This window comes from Larimichthys crocea, chromosome IV (genome assembly GCF_000972845.2).
Source record: "Larimichthys crocea isolate SSNF chromosome IV, L_crocea_2.0, whole genome shotgun sequence".
NCBI lineage: Eukaryota > Metazoa > Chordata > Actinopteri > Sciaenidae > Larimichthys > Larimichthys crocea.
The window spans coordinates 1,832,682-1,853,261 of NC_040014.1; the positions used below are offsets into that span (position 1 = coordinate 1,832,682).

Genomic DNA, 20,580 nt, shown 5'->3' on the forward strand with positions numbered 1-20,580 from the left:
ATAACTAGCAATTCAAAACCCATTAAAACCGTGGCTCTCGTGTTTCAAAAACCACTCTTGTATTGTAATTGTAATTTTGATAAGAAAAATGCTGAATCATTCACACCTACATAACTGTGTCCACACACCCAAGTTTTAAGAAATGGAATTTCCTCTTAAGCTTTATTAATTACTAATTCATATTATTAATATGTTCCTGTGTTTGTATTCTCATCATTTCTCCTCTGTGTCAATCTTTATCTCAATCTTTCTATTCAATGCCTCTGTCACCAGTCTTAACCAGATTTTCTTTTTCCTTTTAACCACGAAAAGTACACATACACACACACATCTACACACACACACACACAAACTCCCCTCCCTCTGTTTCTGTGTGTGCTACCTGGGGCCGTGGTGCAGTGCAAAGAGTTGGCTGGTCTGAATGTGTGTATTCATGTTTTATTGGCAGTGAAGTACATTATTCCCCAAACCCGCAGCGTTCCAATCATATCTGATTCTGCCTCTGGCAAGACGGCCCAGACACATGGACATGTACACACACACACACACACACACACACACACACACAGATACATAAAACCACACACATATGAATTCAAGTACACATATCCACACACACACTAATGCACACAGGAACACTGCAGGTTTCTACTGACATTGAAATCAGATGGCAGGGTGGACACAGAAATTGCAAGCTGGATGAAACTCAGTACTTTCCAAACAATAGAAAAAAGGGACTGTGGAGCTGCTGTAGGGTAAAATTAATGGGAAGGGAAACTTTGACAGTTTCACCTGAAGGGCTCAGGGCGAGTGCTCCTATTGTATAAGTGATTAAGTTGGCTGATTTTAGAAAGCGATACAGTACAAGAGCTAGGTGGAAAGAGACGGGGATGGAGGGAGGGATGATCCGCCTTCCAAAAAACAAGAGTCAGTTTCTTAATGTTAGACAGATCCCTGAAGCGCTGTGTGAGGCAAAAACAAGCTTAAACAATAGAATTCTTGTTTGATGAGCACTAATGCCAAAAAAACATGTATTCCAATTCAACTATGAAAAAGTTGCATATCCAAAATTGGACAGTATTGGAGGAACATAAAAATGACCAATGATGTGTTTGAAAAAGAAAAGAAGTTCTCTGATGAAGATTTGGCTTAAACGGCACAGTGTTCTAAACTTTGGATGCTTTTGCTCTCGCTTCTCTTCTGCAGTAGCTTTAGATCCCAGAAATACTTTGAGTCAAGATAAGTCAAGTGCGCATAATGGAGTCCATGCATGACCCTTAACAGAGTGTGTGTGTGTGTGTGTATTAAATACAGACCACGGACAAACAGAAAATACAGAATAAGAGTGAAGACACACATTAAATGCAGATGCCTCTGTGCACCGGGGCTCACTGAATGGTTTGGTGAGCATTAAAATGATGTCTATAATCACCAGATCACAAACAAACTGAACACCCATGGAAGATTTTTGACCATCGTGTAAGACAAAGCTCACCACCGCCATCTCCAAAAACAAATATTTAAATAAATATATATTTTTATTTTCAAACGAATTAGGTGATGTTTGTGACTGTCTTTGATGCTTTATGACCTTTTGTTATGTCTGGTTATGTTTGCGTTTCTTTTTATCTGCATTTTTGGACCACCGTTTGAGTTGGTTCAGTCGAAATGAGTCATTGATCGTTTGCCACTGTGGTAGTCAATCACAGTATGTCTGTGAGCGCAATCAGATGCTCAGATGTAGGCTATGCTCTAGTTTTATCCATTTGTTAACCCAGTTGGACTTTTTTGTTACGTCATCACCATTCATCAATACAACACATGTATTTATGGTTAAATTAGATAGATATAGCCTCTTAAGTTTTCTAGATTTAACTTTAAAATCTACAAAATCTTCAGGATTGACTTTATTATTTAGAATGTAGAGGTGCATCAACACACTGGAAGTAGCTGTGTCTTGACTTAATGGTTAGGTGTTGTAGAAATGCAGGACATTTGTTTTAAATTACAATGATTATGTAGGTATCTGTCCAAGTTTGTTCCCTAATTCTAAAACATAACCAGGTGCCCATGGTTACATGCATACGTGTGTCTGTGTTACCTTCATCAGTCCAAATCTGAGCACGACTGGGACGCAGCGACCAAGATAAAAACCAGATGACTGTCAGACACACAGGACTGGACAAAAGGCCTGGCATCTGGAGGAGAGGGAGAGGGAGAGGGAGAGAGAGAGAGAGAGAGTTGGGGAAGGAGGAGAAAAAATGATTAGGAGTTATTTTAAAGACTAAAAGGTTGGCACTATGCATCAACACCATCAGCAACAGCATTATCATCACCATCATCATTCTGAGTCCATTTTGTACAAGTAAATTGGTATGAAAAGAAATAAAATGTTGGGGAAACAGCCTAAATTTCTCTTTTTCTGGTCTATTTCCTCACTATAGCAACTACACACCAATGTAAAAATTGCTTGGTAACAACATGTTGCAGGCAATCACTTCACAAATCAAGCTGTGCCTGCTATTTCCCTCAGTGATGCAAATTCTTCAGTGTGTTCAGTCCAAAAATACAAAAACAATGGTCAAGACAACTGATAGTCTCTATCTCACACTAGAGGGACTGTTGAGTCTTTCGAAATTAAAAACACATTTCCCATAAAGAAAGAAAAAAAAAAGAGGGAAAGTATGTTGGAAATGATTTTTTGTTTCCACTGACTTTACTTTTCCCAGAAATGCTAAAGTTTTAGTTCCACTTGTGCTGCAGAACCAATCAGTCCTCCAGTTCTGTACCATAAATCAACTGAACACATCTTCTATATAATCTAACCAAGATGTGCACATTCTAAAGAGCAGAGCCCAGTGGAGTAGACAGATCACAAGTCTGTGTATTTGTTAATAATTTTACTATGGTCTGGTGTGACTTTGTATTGCTTTGAAGCTTGGCTAGCATAGTGTATGATGAGTCTGAAGCAGCATTTCTCTGCCTACACTGACACAGCTGGTATGGAACTTTAAAATATTAAAAACACAATTATGGACACGTAATTAACAGAGTGGATCTGTGTGCTGCCGCAGAAAAAAGGAATATCCTGTACATTGCAGCGTATACAAATAAAGAAGAAATGATCTACACTTTCTCTGTCATGATGAGTGTGATGGAGTTATGGGGGTGTGCTGTGATGCTGTTATATATTTTTATCTTCAGGGACATTTACAACAGACAGCTGTATTCAAAGGGATGGCTGACACTCTGAAACCGTGTGTAGTGTTACATGTGTGTGTTTCACCTTTCATTCTGTCAACACTTCCGTTTCCTTATTCCATTACCTATTAGCGTATCCTCAAGCTGATGTGATTAAAGCTCAAAATATATAAACTGAACTCCTGACACTGGAAACTGTGACTGTAACTGTGTGTGTGTGTGTGTGTGTGTGTGTGTGTGTGTGTGTGTGTGTGTGTGTGTGTGTGTGTGTGTGTGGGTGAGAGAGACTATTTATGAATGTGATAAAGAGAGAAAGACTATGCGGTGTATGTGTTTTCAAGCTGCTAAGCTCGGTTTCTAAACACACTCATCTTATCTCTGGTGCCACTTCTCTTTATAGAACTGCATGTGAGAGACATATCAACACTTCTAACTGCACCTCCAGAGTGACAAATAGAAGAGTGATAAATGGAGGATTGAAATCATGTGATCACCAGCTCCACATGCATAATTTTGTAGTGAAACATAACACTTTGTACAAGTAGCCATGTGTTTAAAATAAGTATACAAATGTCTCCAGAGCCTGCAAACACAGATTGGATACATGTGTAGTACAGAAGAGAGAAACAAAAAAATTAAATAAAATACACATGGAATTCAAGGTGGACCTCATAGAAAGACTGAGAGACAGAGGATTTAAAAACTGTAGTTAAAAAAAGATGAGCTTTTAAATGGGACATTAAATCCCCACTCTCTAATGACACCAACTGTCAGACGATGGCAGGATACCAGAAGTGGATTGGGCTTTTAAAAAGTGAAAATTCAGAAGGACTGGAAAATGAGAAAGCTATAAATATAGGAAAAATGGAGAGAAAAAATGTACGGAGTGAAACAGAGCTCAACATGTATTAAATCATTAATGAATGTTTGTCTTATGTCACTCCAATACTCCCAACTGACTAAATTCAAGTGTGTGGCGGTTACGCTGACATCAAGCCTGAAAAGTTCAAATTGTAAAGCGGTCATCCAGTTTTCAGTCAACAGGCGATCATGCAGCATGTCAAAGAAAATAGTGCCTCGCAGTGTTTTGAAATGTGCTCATTTCTCTGAGACTATTCATCATCCTCCTTCACCTTTTCAGCTGTTCAATGCCAAGTGAGACATACTGAGGCAACGCAAAGCAGTGAGAGCGCGCTGTGATTCATTTCAAAACAGAGCTCTGCTCCACAAAGGGTGAACCAGGGGATGAGTGATGAGTTAGGAGGTAAAGGATCACAGTGACCGTGATAGCTTACATAATCCTTTTACATCTTCAGTGACTGTGGTCTGGAGTTGTACAAGATGAGCACATGAGGCAAACAGAGGCGAGGAGAGGAGAGTAGGCAGTAGGTGAGCTGAGCGTGGGATGAATTAATCTCCTCCAACTGCAGTGGAGGTGTTTTTTTAATTTATTTTTTAAGTCATTGTTTCACTTTCTTTGATTCATTTTAAATCTATGAAACAACTTTTTTAAATGTACATACAGTTGTCCCTCACTATAACGCGGTTCACCTTTTGCGGCCTCGCTGTTCCACAGATTTTTTTTGTGTAATTTTGCATGCTTTTTTTTTTAACAGCTTTTTTTTCTTACAGTATGAACGCGCATTGTGTTCGGCGTCCTGATTGGCTAAGGGAGTACTGTACCACATGCGGCGCCAGGACAAAGAGGCACCGTCAGAGGAACTGTGAAATACGCGTGAGTTACTGGTAATAATTTCTTATGTGTCAAACCTCGTAGATTGAGCATTAAAATTAAATTTGTTAAAAATGTTTGGGCTTGAAAACAGGTTTTGATCTTTGGTTTTATTTACTAATATAGTATTGTACTTATTTTTGTTAAATCTGCGAAAGTTTAAACTTTGAGAGTGTTTAAATAAGAGAGAAATGTGAGAAAATGTTAATGCCTTTCTTAGAAAAGTGTATAAAAGTGTGTGGTTTTACGGCCTTAAAAATTGTAAAAAAATAAAGCTGATTACTTCTCGGATTTTGTCTATTGTGGATTATTTTTAAAACATATCCCCTGCGATAAACGAGGGACCACTGTACAGGCAACAGTTCTGGGTCATTATATGGAGCAGCACAGGATAACAAAGTTTATTCCAAAGACTGACATGCAGCAGTTTAAAGCTTATTGCCAAAGAAAGCTCACAAAGAACAGCTGACCATAAGTATCATTAGTTGAGACTGTAACTGAGCTTCATATGTCAGAAATCGTGACAAACAGCTATGCAAAGGAAGAAAACAAAGTGCGTCTTGAACCACAGTTTGATAGAGGTTGACATTTCCTCTATCAAATTGTGGTTCAAGACACACTTCAGTTCAGTTTTACTTGTTTTAAAGAAGACGCCTGAACACATGAAGAAAAACACTTCTGCTTCCTTGACAGCTGTGTGTGACACAAATATAATACGGCTTTTTAACAAAAAAAAAATTTAAATGTTAAGAGGCACTTAAGGCACAAACATCCACTGTGGCTGTGAAATCAAACCTGCAACCACTGGTTCTTGACATCTCTGGAGAGCATGAGGTCACACTGCCAAACAGATCATCAGTTTGTTTGGACTGTAAAATAAATACAATCAGGAGAACTCTCATCAGGAGAACAAGGTGTTATGTTTGGGTCATACAAATGCTGTGAGGCTGCCAGTGTCTAAACAATGGTGACAATGTGTTTGGCCAATTTTAGACACTGATTAACAGTGCTCCAGGTACATTCCAGTTTCTGATTAACAGTGTGAAATAATAAGGATGAGGATGTGACAGTTGTGTAAATCAAATAGGAGGTTTTGCCTTCAGTAAATGGGACACTATCAAACAAAAGAGGTAGAAAAACATGAGCACAGTAATCTATTGGGTGACATACACCTGTGTGGTGTATGATATTGTCAAAACACCTGCGTGTTTTCTATGTAAGCCCACACACGGGCGGTGTCAAGATATGCTATTGCTCTATTAACCAGTGTCAACACACGTCAGCTCCAGAGAACAGCTGCATTTTTTTTTTTTTTAATCACCTTTACTCTACTTACACGAACATCTTCTGTCTGTGTGTTTAAGGTACCAGTTCACACTACATGAAACAGCAGAGTGCATTATTTACCTGAAGCATTGACTGTTAAATTGCTTATAACGTGTGTATACCTTAAAGACACAGATTTCTTTTTGGGTTTAGGTGAGATTACCAAAAATGGTTTAGTATGTAGAGAAAGACACTGTGGATCATATCTTTAAAAGACAGGTATGCATGTAAATCCATCTCGCATTGTGCTACATATTTCCACAGAAGCACTAAAACTTCTTTATTTTATTTTAGTCTCTTTTTTGCCCCACCTTTATTTCTTCAGCCCTGTTTTGTAATATTTCTCACATTAGCTCAGCTGAAGGTTAAAAAGTTTGATCATGCTAAATAAAAACACACCATTCACAACTGAACCACTGTGCGAAGTAGTATCGTGGTCCGTTAATATGACACAGTTTGTCTAAATTGCTCTGGCCTGGGTTTCAAAACATATTTAAAGAGAAAACAGCACATGTGCAAAATGACTAGATAAAGAATGATCGATCAATAATGGATTTCATCACCTCCCTCTCCAGTGAAGCAGTGCATTTGCATCTGCCAAAGAAAGAATGAAAACTGCAGTTCAGACTAGGACACACACAAAAAAAAATCATATCCTCCAAAAAATGTGCAGAGTTCTTGAAAAGTGCAGAGTGCAGAGATAACCTCTGCTTCCACTGCTGTCTTATGATGTAGCAGGGCAGTGTTAAATTCACCACTACTGCACTGCAACTTTACCCAGCGCACTCAGCAAATTCAAAAATCACACTGATCCCGTCTCCCTCGCTTGCTTACATTCCTTTTCCGCTTTCCATCCCTCCTGCTTTCTTAAGCATTCAGCACATTCTGTACCTGTGATCCAGCTGATCACACCGGTCAACTCTTTATTTACACAGACACAGGACTTCACGCCCCACTGAGATCCAAGGAGGATTACACATGCAAAACAGACATACGTGCTGATATTTCGCTTAAGGGATATCGGATAACCACCCGTCAGCTTGAAAGGCGGCTTTGCAGCTTTGCTCCAGCAGTTCCAGTGGATATTCAGAAAAATATCAAAATGTCCACAGAAGCTTTCACTGTATCATTTTTTTTCAGTACCACTGTAAACACTAGAATTTAGTGCTGTTGTGGGGAAACTCTGAGTTAGGACAGGATCACCAGCGGAGAAATGGATTGTCTGAAAGGTTTCTCAAATGTTTTGATACAGTTTAAAGCTACAGGTGGAAAGTTTTAATACTCAAAAGACAAAGATTTTGGCTGGAAAATTCCTTTCATAGAAAAATATACCTTAGGGCTTCCATCTACACAAGTTATTCACCATTGCTGTGACTTTCATATTTACTGTAAATGAGAAATGGACCTTGTATGCTCGAAAATAAATACATAAATAAGTAGAGCTTATTCATTTGCCTGATCTAGAAATCACTCTAGAGAATAAGCAGTAAATATTTGCTGATGTGCTTAAATGGGTTAAGGGAATATTGATTTAAAGCAAAGTCTAGCCTGATGGTAAATCCCTTTTCTTTTTTTTTTGCTGTCCACCACTTTCAGTCAGTGTTGCTTGCTTTTTTAGACCACCTCCTCCAGTCAGTCCTTGGCTACGGTTTCCATCCCTCTCATGCCAGAATGTTCAAGGTTCAGTAAACATATTTATGTCATACTTCATAATGTTGTACCCTCTTCCCTTTCCTGCTTTTCCCCAGAGTAACTAGAGATCAGAAAACGCAGGCTGCATCTCCGTGCACCTCCCCGTGTCTTTCCTTAACTCCCATGAAATTTTTCCATTCTACCGATTCCTATTTGCTCTCTCTTATCGCTACCTCTCCTTCACCATCTTTAGAAGTCTATTTTCTCCCTCCGTGCCTGTCTTTTCCTGCCCCTGACCCCCCCCCACCTCTGATGCCAGACAGTACAAGGTCCAGTAAACATATTTACACAAAGGTTTTTAGTTCTCGTTCCCTTAAGAACAATGCTAATCTGTCTCGCTCCTGAGCAACATGTTCCTACTCATACTTGGAGCATCAGTTTGACCTGTTGCATGATTCTTTTTTTTCTTTCTAACAGCTGTGTCTGTTCCAAATGTTTATGTGTGTGTGCATTTAATAAATGCAGAGGTATGTCTGGATTGACTATCTCAGGTTTCACCCAAACATTTGAAGCTATTACTGGCAGATGGCCACGATAGAGGACAATCAGACCAGAGCAGCATATTTTATCCCATGCTCCTGTCCTTTGCCCCCTCAGTCAAAGAAATGAGCAAACCTCAGAACTAGCTCTAACTTGGTTATGTACAATAAATGCTATCTCTCTGTTTTGCTTTTGTGACCTACGAATATGGTGTTCAACTTCCCTTTGTTGTTTTTTTTTTCTTACATGTTTTGGGAAAGATGAGGCATTTCCTTTTGACTCCAAGTACACAAATCAAGTTTGAATGCTGCTGCAGCAGGAGTGTTACTCCTTTGGTCTTATCTATTTGAGGGAGCCAGTTGGAGACATTACTAATGAGGAAAAAAAACACATAAGAAAACATTTGATTTCTGCACGGTACGTTTTATCAAATTTCTGGGAATAAACGTGTTTTTCCACTGATGCAACAGAAACCGATCCACGAGTCTTTGGTAAAAGCAGTGAAGGCACTCCTCAGCCGATCAATGCTACATGAAAACTCCCTGGTTGCCACACAGCTACTGGAGAATCTACATGCCTGATATTTACCACAAACCACTTTGCTCAACTGCTGGAGGAGGTCTTTCTAGCTAAATGTGAAAAACCACACTTTTATCGAGTGTAAACACGTCCGTCGTTGGCTATGATGCCTGCAAGGTATCAGAGTACCTGCAAAGTGGAATGTAATTCTTAATTCTTATCCTCACTCAGCCTACTAGTTACTGAAAAATAGCGCTTGATGCAAAACAGCCTTCATGTTAGGCATTACGAATGCAAATGGTAGACTAACAATGTCAAGGACCAGCTTATCAAATTACACCCAGCTTTTTTTTTTTTTTTCCATAGGTTGTGAGTGAGTGTGTGTAATCACGAGCCTTTTCTGTGACTCACCCACACCAGTCACCTTTCTACTGTAACTCTTCCAGCAAGAACCAGAATAGACAGGGGAATGTAGCCATGGATATTGTCACCAGGATGCACCCTTAGTGCAAATATTCCCACATGCAAAGAGATGCAAAACAACAGCGAGGACCCAAATTCACAATTTGTTCTTGAAAATAAAATTCCTCCTATTTTTGTAGACTTAGCAAATCCAAAACCAGAACCACAACCAGAGTGATTAAAAATAATTGCAGAACCATAAATTCAGAAATTCCTGGGTGAAACACATTCCTTCCGAGCCAACTGTAATAACGAGGTCAAGGGTTAAAGCTGGTATATCCTGACAAAAGTCAAACAATAGCTGTGCCTAGAAGCGCTGGGAAAAGATTAATCGGAAAAAGGAGTGAAAAGGAAAGACAGAAGGAGAAAGGATTCTTTTTTTTTTTCAAGTGCAAATCCGGAGTTGATGATAAAAAAGGACTTCATAGATAAATGAGGTGTGTGCACACTGGTGAGTAATCCAATCCCAAAAGGGCTCTCTTTTAGCCAGTCTTCTCTGTGGCAGCACAAGGGTGACTCACTCGCGCTCTGGCATGCCACTGCACATTCAGTCAGCTTTACAAGAGAGGGAAAAAAAGACAGTGAGAGAGGAGAAAGACAGAGAAAAAGAGGGGAGAGAAGAGTGGGGGTTGGGTAAGGGAGCAGAAGACAACGGGCTTCGATAGAAAAAAAAAACAGATGGGCAGGAATGTAGACTTTAAGAGTTAAAAAATTCTGAAAAACATGCTAATAAAAATAAAAAAAAGACACAACTCTGAAGACAGATTACAGCTAATTCAGTCAGATTAGTCTGCTAAATTTTTTCTGCACACACACACACACACACACACACACACACACACTTTCACAATCGGGCTGTTTTGCTGTCCAGTGACATAACAAATGACTCCAGGATGTCCTGTTCATGAGTACAAGTCATTAGAGTTTATGTCATGAATTAAAGATTAACTAAGACTGATGTTTAATTTAGCCTACTGCCTACACAATCTAGTCATCAGCGCGTGTCTGTATTTGTGTGGGTGCGTGTTCAGATTTCTATGGAAATGATGATAAATTGAGGGATAAGTTATCTTAAGTAACACAAGTGAATCTGCCTGTGTCTGTGTGAGAGAACGCATGTGACTGTGTGTGAGAGTATGGGCTCTGCATGTGTGTGTACGTACGTGTGTGTCTGTACGTGCACATACATGCACTAAACCAACAACAAAGGGAGGTCAAGCCAAGGAGGTGGGGTGGACCACAATGGCTCTGGTGTTTACCCGGGTCACTATGACAACCACTACATAGCCTATCTGTCTGACCTTTCCAGGCGATAATAACACTGATGACTGACATGTGTGTGTGTCTGTCTGTGTTGTATTTCCATATGTGAAGCTCCTCAGCCCAAGCTGGGCTCCCTGTGTGTGTTTGTGGACATGTCATCTACCTGCCTAAAGTTCAGATGTGAACACATCAGTAAAACAAGTAGAGACAACTAAGGTAGGCTGTGTCTAGAAAACAGGGGGCGTCCTTGTGCAGTATAGAAACTGTAGTGTATGGTATATATAGTAGGCCTTTCAACCCTTTAAAAGTATCCACATTTTGTGCATAAGCCCAGTTTTGTTTCTTGAGCTTGAACCCTTTTTAGTCTCCTCTGAATGGTCGGATGACTCCTTGGAGATGAGTTGAATCAGAGGCACAAACATGGTCCAAATGTACTTTTTTTCCTCTATTCTTCTATTCTTGTTTTCCTGACTCAGAATAGACAACTGTTGCACCAGGGATACTAGGATAGAAGATAAGATAGAATCGTCAGGCTTTGTGCTTTCGATCAAATAATTGTTTGTCGGCCTTGTGTGAGGGTTCAACCAGATACCATCCCAAAAAAGATAACAAACCGGACCTAATGACTCATCTTTATTCAGAAATGTATTCATGTTTAATATTAACAACAAAACACAGGTGAAAAAGGGGGGGGGGCACAATTAGGAAAGATAAATCATTCATTCAAAAAGTAGGTGAAATTTTAAAATATCTTGGGTAATAGACTTTTTTTCTTTTTACTTTTCCCTATTTTTACTTTTTAATATTTGGAGCAGTCTATGTAACTAACATAGTATAACAATAGTGTAAGTATAAGTAAATATAAAAATGAAAATCTTTAAAAGCCAAAGCCTTATTTACGGCAGATCAAGTTTTTTGGTGATCGGTATCGGTGATCGGCCCAAAAAATGGTGATCGGAGCATCACTATAACTAACATAGTATAACAATAGTGTAAGTATAAGTAAATATAAAAATGAAAATCTTTAAAAGCCAAAGCCTTATTTACATAGCACAGATGCTGTAAATGACAATAGCTCAAAGCATTTTGTCTGTCTCTTTCACAGTCTGTTTCCCTGATGATACTGAATGACAGTTTGCTTTTTTTAGCAGCTATTTTAATTCTGTTTGCCCTTCTTCTCTTTCTCTCTCTTTGTGCCTCATTGAGATATTTTACTTTGCAGCATTTAGCTTTTGACTACAGGCTTATCGCCACATCAGAAAGGTGTCAACACATGAGAAATGGAGCAAAGCTGGGCTACCACACATGAAAACAAAGGGCCACACGGCATCTGGTTTTGTTCTAACCCTAACACACATTTGTCCGAGAGAGTTCACTCTTAAGCACAAAGCTAAATAGGGGTCCAAATATGCTTAAACATATACATATACATTTAAAAAGACTTACTTCTGGAGAAAACATGATCAGTTTCTAAAGATTTATTTAAGGAAAATCAAATATTTATTAGTTTTGGAGCTAAAAGCTTCTTTCTTTTATTTAATTCTCTTTTCCTTTCCCCACTTAACTACATAAGCCCCAGTGGAAAAATTAAGCATGAAGACAGGCCAACATGTCCATGTTGAGCCTGTTCACCCTACAGGATGATCTAATAAGCTGTCGAGCTGAGGGGAAACACTTCAGCCTAATGGCTGTTCAGACTACAATAGTTTTCCTTACAAATTCTTACATTTGGTTGGTCCAGGCAGGCCTGGCACTTGCAGTGTAAGGCAGCATAAGATTTACCAAGACTGATTGGAGAGAGATCTTGGCCACAGCTAATGAGGGTTTAAATCAAAGAGGAAGAAAACCACAGAAGATAACAGAGAGATCCAGAGAGAGAGATAAATGTTATTAGCATTCAGTAGGCAGAGGCAGAGATCGGTTCAGTCAGGTTCTGACATCAATGTCATCTAATGTGGACAAGTCTCGAGTGCACATGAGGTAAAGAAACAGCTGAAGTGGAAAGATGAGAGGTTGTGCTCCTGAGGAGGATAAGAAAAGACGATAAGCATAGGAAATCTGTTACCAGTGATGGTGAAACAGTGCTGGAAATATCTGGCCAGATACAGACACAGGTCAGAAAGAGAGGTGGAACATTTGGCCCACATTTAAGGCTTTAAACTCAAAAATGTTCACCTGCTTTTTCCATTCCTATGGACAGCCTAAACAATATACATTGTATGTTTCTATAAATTAAGCAAAGCAACAATGTGGATAAGAGAAGATAGACGTGCCTACATAAATACCTTAAGCCATGGTTAACTCTGAAAACAGAAAAACAGACCCTACAGAATCTAAACCTTGCCAGTACTATCTAGCGGTTGAGCTGGTGGGCTCGCTTCCAACTTTTGCCCAAGCCTAAACATACAAGGGGTAATGGCTGCCATGTGTGTACAGAGATAGCACCCAGCCAATCCACAGACCAAAGCCTGAGTGTGCGTGAGTGTGTGTGCGTGTGCATGTGTCTGAGAGAGAGTGAGTGAGACAGAGCTAGCAAGAGTAAGAGTGAGAATATTATTCAAGTAATTATATGTTAGGCAATCAGAAAAAAAAAAAAAAACAGCCTTTGGCTTATTACTGAAAGAAGAATTTCCCTTATTACTCCTTTGCAAAAAGTCAAAATGTTGCATTGTGTGTGTTTGAGTGTGTTTGTTTGAGTGTGTGTGTTTGAGTGTGTTTGGCACAAGCCTCACAAACCTGTGCTGTGTGCAAGTGTGTCCGTACGTGTGTGCGGCGGCAGCATCTTGGCCTTAACTCTACAACGCTGGAATTTCCTCCAGCTCTGCCGCCAGGGCAAGATGGCTACCATATGCCAGCTATTCACACACAGGCAAACGCACACGCGCACACACACACACACACACACACACACACACAGCTGAATGAAGACCGCAATCCAGCTAGCATACAAGTTTGTAATACTGAAGCCAACCTCACATATAAACAAACACGCTGAAGGGTGAAGGCTGGACTAAAAAACACACACATTTGCACATGATTTCACGCACACGTCTCCTGGACTCTAGGTTATGCCCACGGGTGTACGGGTATGTGTGTGTTTGTGATCATGCATGTGCATGAAGGATGTAAGCCCTGGACACACTACACAGAGCATGACGGGCCACACACACACACATTCACACCAGTGTACACAGTTAACCTCAATCAAGTGAATCTTTGATTTTGCCTCGCTCTGTTATGCAATGGATACCCTGCTGGTTTTACCAAAGCTTTTCCAGTTTGATGATAAGTCAATAGCAAACCAAAAAGGCACGTACACCGTGCATGTAGCCATCAAAATAAATCTTTAAAAAGAAAACAGAATTTTAGGTGTGCATGATCCATTCCACACCTTTGAGGACAAGTTTGTCTCTATGCATGACTCCTTGATTTGTTTACACACAGCATCTGCCAAAGGTTGGCAGACAGATGTGGTTACAATCATAAGAAAACAAAATAATAATCACCATTTTGTAAGCCTTCTGACTCCAGTCCATTCTGGGTGTAAAACTGAAGATCAGTATGAATCTTATTGCTCTTTCACACTTAATTATAGCTTGCCCAGCCCTGACTACGGCTTGTGTGAGATGCTCTGATTGTCCACATGTTGTAAGTAAGGCTGTCACAAACGATTATTTTGATAGTCGACTAATCACCGATTATTTTTTCGATTAGTCAACTAATCGGATTATACGTCAATTGACTGTAAAACATACAGCTAATCGCACCAGCAAGCAGCTGATCAGATCATTAGCTTTCAGCTTGAAGCTGAAAATATGATGAGCTATATAAGCTAACTGAAAATAAAAACAATTAAGATGATAACTCATTAATCCTTTAATGAGAGTCCACGGCCCCGGGAAACGGCGAGGTCCGGGCGGGCGGGCGCTGTAAAGCTCGCGCGGCCAGAACCATAAGCCACCTTCACCCTCGAGCTTTTCCAAGCCGACACAAAGCCGGTTGCACACCGCCACGGAGGAAATGCGTCCGGCAGGGGCCAGCCAGCGCCGGGGGAGACGTCCCACGAGGGGACCCTACCGCACCGTGCGGCCGTCCCTGACCCGAGTTAAATCCCCCGGGCAGACTGCACGGAAGTTGAGGAAAAATCACAGTGATTGGTTAAAATTACAACACCGCCCTGAATTCACGGGGATTCACTGAAGTTGCGTTGAAGTTGCAAATCGCAACATCGCGAATTCCTGGAGGGTCTGTGTTATGGTATCATCAGGCCTGACGCCGATTACCACTACTGCGCATGTGTGTAGGTGTGGGTGTGTGTGTATGTGACAGAAAGGCAGACGCGGCAGTGGAACCTGCAGTCGCAGTTTCTAGAGAAAAGTAAAAAAAAACAAACAAAAAAAACAATGTGTCGACTACTAAATTAGTTGCCGACGATTTTGTTCGTCAACATAATCGTGACTAATTGACTAATCGTGGTAGCCCTAGTTGTAAGCCCTAGTTGTTTTACTGCGTCTTTTATTCCAATATATTGGTCTCTTTTATAACATTTATAGCACTGGGAGAATTGGAAATTGCAGTACTAAAATTTATTGTTTTAGATGGAATCATTATGAAAAAAAAACAACAACTTCAAAGCTGATAATTTGAATGTAACCTTTAACCAACCACCAACTTCATATTGAAACCTCAACTAGCACTTTGCACACTGAGCTACTGTTCTGGTAAAGAAACCAGGAAGTATGGAAATCCGATCAGCTGTTGATAACTTATGTCCAACAAAAGTTTTGCTGATGTTGGATGATGTCAGCCAAGCATGTTGATCATGCCTTTAGATGAATTTCTCTGGTAGTTCCTCTTTGCAATTTGCAGACAATAGGTGACTTATTAAATCTTACTGAGTTACAGAGTTACCCCGAGCTGAAACAGAAATGCGTGAGCTGTATGACAACTGCTTAACACCAACCACAGATAGACTTCAATCTCCTGTCTGTAACAAGGTGTTACTGGGGATTTCCACCGGGGACATGAGGGCACCGAATGGCTGCGCCACAATTTTGCTCCGTTCTCTGCCCAGCGTCAATCCCCACCGGGGGCTTGACGGCAGCACAGCGCTGCCTTGCGAGCCAACCATATTCACGCATGATCACGAGATCACATGATAATCCTGAACGTACGCGAGATCCCGCGATAAACTGTGTGTAGTAAGGAAACAACAACAACAAACATCTTACTTTGCTTCTCCAACGTGGGAGAGATTATAAAAAGGATCTGTTGTGTCATAAATTATTGTGTGTTGTTCCACTTCAACAATTAGTCTCTCGTTGTCCATGTTGAGACCCTTTGATCGATTGACTGCTCACCTGGTGCCGCTGGTTATGATGTGAAGTTGTGATAGGCAATATGAACTGCGTATTGTGTTTTATTTTGAAAGGGGGTGGAAGTGTATTACGTTGATGCGGATTTCCTGTCTGGTGCAATCTGCTCTGTTGAGATTTACGCGGTTTGGCAACAGCTCCGTCAAAAATAGATATGCTACGGATTGATAGCACTGCAGCACAGAGAGACGCTGCTAGGACGGTGCCTAGATGCTCCGCACCGCCGGGTAGGGATGATTTCATTGATTAAAGTGGCAGCGATCAGCTCCGGTGACCGCGGGGGAGCCGTTACAGGGCGCTTATGTCCCCGGTGGAAATTAGGCTTTAGGTGTTTATATTACACTGCTTAGGAGGAATCTTTAAAAAAAAGATTGCCAAGATAGTGCCATAGTAAACACCGCCATGTGCTGATACAAACCACAGCCAGGACTTGAATCTTCTGTCTCCTGTAGATAAAGACGCAGTAGCACTGAGAAGGGAAGGTCTAAAGAAGCTCTGGAGTTCCAAAGACAGCTTAAGACTGGCAAAGTCACACTGCTAACCACATGGGATTGGTAGCTAAATCTCCTGACAAAATAGCAAACTGTTTGTTGGCAGAAGAAACATGTTATTACTGTAAAATTGCACCAAAAAAGCAAACCTACTACTGAATGGAGTGCTTCATCTAAGCACAAAGGTAAGTTTATATGCAAAGAAACTTATACCAATTTTGGTACAGCGACTCCTCAGCCAAACTATCAAGGAGGAATTATAACCCTTCATTGTACCCTCTTAAATCATCTGGTGGTTTGCATGTACTCTGCCAACATTAACAAAACCAGTTCATGAATTAGGTGAAGAGGCTCAGTTTGCATGACAAACCTGAACTGTAAATCATCTTTAGGGATTTCAAACAAGATAGTGGTGTTAGGATTACAGAACAAGGACATCCCTAAAAAAACAAAAGCTTCTCTTTAGGTAACAGAAGTAAGATTAGCTCTTCTGTTACCTAAAGAGGGTTTTTTTTTCTGTTTTTTTTCCCAGTGAGATGTCCAACTTCTTAACATCTGCATTTAAAATCACTCATACAAGCCAAGACATTTTGTTCCAGCTTAGTGGCTCTCAGGCACTCCTGCAAGAGAGCTCAAAGTACCACAAACAGATGTTCTCCTGGACAACGTCTTAGCTGCCAACAAGAGCCATGGCAAACAATCCTCTAGAGGTGTAACACAACGTGCCAAGTCATGGTCCGGTAGGTATCACAGTTTTATGGTCACTGCTTGAATGCTCTGAGATGAATTGCACTTGTACCTCAACCATCCACACCAAACATGCAAATGCAGCATGTGTAGAGCCAGGATAGGTTTTTGCATAGTTATGTAAGGTAATAAAACAGAATAGAAAATCATTGTAACTGTTTATATTTCAGTGCATTAAATATGTTTACTCATCCTATGTTCTGTATTGTGCATGCTTGGTGTGTAACTGTCTATTTCTGCATAACTTTAGTTTTAAAGTAGTTTATATCACAAATGTCACTGCTATTCCTAGATACTTAAAGGCGCCAGTACTTGTTGCATGGCCGAACCCTTCCCCCTACACCTTTTCCATGGCAGATTGGGGGCAAGGGGGTTGCCAAACTGGCAATCCAACACTAACACCCACTTCACACCGTGATTAGCCAGCTGTGTGGAGCTAAGAACGTAAGCCCTTTTAAAAACTATATGAATGCCTTCCAGGCAATCATTTCATGAGAAGAGGAAAAAATGTATCTCTTCCAGAGAGATTGTGCATCTTCCAGTGTTGCTTCAAGTTCCTGGGAAACCATAATGCCTGAGGCTCTTCCAGCTCTAGTTCCACATTGGGGTTCACCAAACAGAAGACGCTAGCTGTACTAGTGGGATTAATTTGACTGGTGTGGGTTGGCTGACAGTTAATAACTGGCTCTAAAAGGGCAGTAAATTAGGTATAAGAATGTTAACCAAACCAGTGATAGGAAAGCAAATGTTCAGCCTACATTTGTTTACAAGCTCTGGTTTCCTTGTAAATGTAGAAAGTGATCTTAAATGAACAAAGTGCAAAAAGGTGACAAAGGAAACTTTTTCCACAAACAAAGTCAACTGTGGATGTGATCTCACCTCTCAACATGTTTGGCTGTGTTTAACTATGCTTAACTGTTTGGACTACGTTCAACTAGAGTCAGCTGGCGGTACCAGAATATTACCGTACACCGCACCACTTTATAACTGCGGTTTGGAAAATTCCATAGCGATAGTGTCCTAGTTAAGACTCCCAGTCATCTGTATACTGACCTTAACATCTGTCAAAGAATCTACCATTGTGCTGTGGCGAATCACACAGCCTAAGACTGTGTGATTGTGTATTTATGCTTGTTCCGTGAGTCAAATACATGAAATAATGGCCTGAAATGTAGCAGAACAGAATCAGTACTTCTGGTAGCCAGAGTAAGATGATGGCCTAACAAACATCTGCTCTGTATGAACCAATGACAGGCTCTTTAAACATACACCCACCTACCCACCCACATCTGCTCTCTGTTATCCAACAAGGCCTTACACACAGACAGACACAGCCACAGGCACATACAGACACACATCTTTGCTGGGTGATCAATTACTAGTCCTGCACGGCTAACTCATCATCAGAAACAGAAAGAGAATCAAAAGGACCAAAAAAATAGCACGAGAGACCAAATAACGGAGACGAAGGACACAGCACTACCACACTAAACTAAAAATCTTGATATACTGTATTGTTATTTCGTGATTCTTTTACTAAGATGGCTGCATTTTCTGTGCTGACCAAAGAAATAACTCAGCTCTGACCGCGATAGATCGATCAGCCATGTGTCAGTTGATACAGATATATATATTAAATGCATGAACACACATATGCACTCAAATACTCGCACGCATATGCTGCTGATGATAGCTGTACCAAGCGCAGTCCAAGTCAATAAGCCAGCAGGTTGGCTGGCCAACTTACTCTGCCCAGTTCTGCTTTGCCGCACTCTTCTGATGATCTGCTGTGTGAGTTGTGAGTTTGTGTATTTCTGCCTGTGTGTTTGTGCAAAGGCACGTACATTTGACTGGCGCCATGCTACTGCTGGGAGCAATTATAAAGACATGAAGCAGATAGTTGAAGATTGCTGTTGTATGCAACACTGAGAAACAGACGTCCATGAATATACACAAAAATATGATAAACCAAGTTGTTTTCAGGAGTACTGCCGTTTGTTTGCATTGACACTTTGTCATTATAGTAAGACAAACTCATTTAAAAGCAAAGCGTCCTGTCATGAGCCAACTAACTGTCAAGTGAAGACAAAACACAACTGAAATAATTAAGACATTGTTTTCTCATTGAACTGTGATTGAAGCAATTTAAAAACACTTCTCAATATTATAACTCAATCAGATCAAAACAAGACACAGGCATCATATAAAATATAAATATACAACCGTATAATTTGCCTCATAATCGTCTTGTTTGACATTTTCTTCAGTATCCCACTTACACTTACTACTTTACATTGCCAAATAATAAAATCATATCATCAATCATATACATTCCTCTTTTTATTCCTATTTATACACATAAGGTTAATTGTGGTTTAATTTTCACTGTGTTATTTTGGGAATAGATTGATCAGTAAAGTTTTGAGAAGATATACTTTATCTATTAAGAATTAAACACATTGTCACAATCTTTTCATGATTAGAGGAAAACATATTTTAATCCAGCTATACAGGCAACAATGTAGTCTGTCTAATTTTGAAAGTAACAACCTGAGGCATGCCTAGCTCAGACATGTTCACTACATGTTCACTATGCCATAGGTATGGCTGGGTATTGTTCAGATTTTTGACACTAGTACCTGAGAATTCCATTCATCAAATTTCAGTTCAGTCAGCAGAGAGAAAGTGCACAGGAGACTTCATCGAGGAGAATGGAGGATTTATTAATACACTTGTCATGACATGATGCCATCCCTATTCTGAAGAAACCCTCAACACAGTGACACATAAATGGCCATATACATTGCATCTACAAGGTATTTGCCAATTGGTCATTAGTCTACAATAATGTACAGAAAATGAAATACTCTCTCTTATCCACCTACTGTACAGATACCTTGGACTTCAATACCAATGCCTGAACAACAATATAAATAAATGTCAAAAGAAACAAACAGGAACACCCTGGCTTCTAGGTAATTACCTCTGTGGTGGTGAGCAGAGGATGCACTAGGGCTCTATACTGGTGGATGATGTGGTGAACGGCAATTTGGTTGGTGCCATAAAATTATCATATAGTTCAGTACCCAGCCCTAGCCAGAAGCCTTTTTAAAAAAAAAAGTTGATATCTAATATCAGAGTTAAAGGGAAAGATTGAAAAATAAGTAAGATTACAGTGAGGCAGTAAAGAAAAACTTTCTTTCATGGTATCATGTTGAATGTAAGTTTGTGTGAGCACAAGTTCATGTGTGCTTGACTCTTACCGACAACTGACCTTTAGCACAACAGGCAA

At 40.2% G+C, this 20,580-nt stretch overlaps 1 protein-coding gene across 3 annotated transcripts in view; it reads right to left on the reverse strand.

Moving 5' to 3' along the window:
- The window catches only part of il11ra (interleukin 11 receptor subunit alpha), a 52,728-nt gene that overhangs the window by 17,304 nt on the left and 14,844 nt on the right, over positions 1–20,580 (reverse strand). For all 3 annotated transcript variants that reach the window (XR_003462370.1, XM_027278597.1, XM_027278596.1), the window contains exon 2: positions 2,102–2,198. Coding sequence is in view for 2 of the 3 variants with exons in the window: in XM_027278597.1 (XP_027134398.1) it covers positions 2,102–2,198 (97 nt within the window). In the remaining variant the exon portion in view is untranslated. The remainder of the gene's footprint in view (positions 1–2,101; positions 2,199–20,580) is intronic.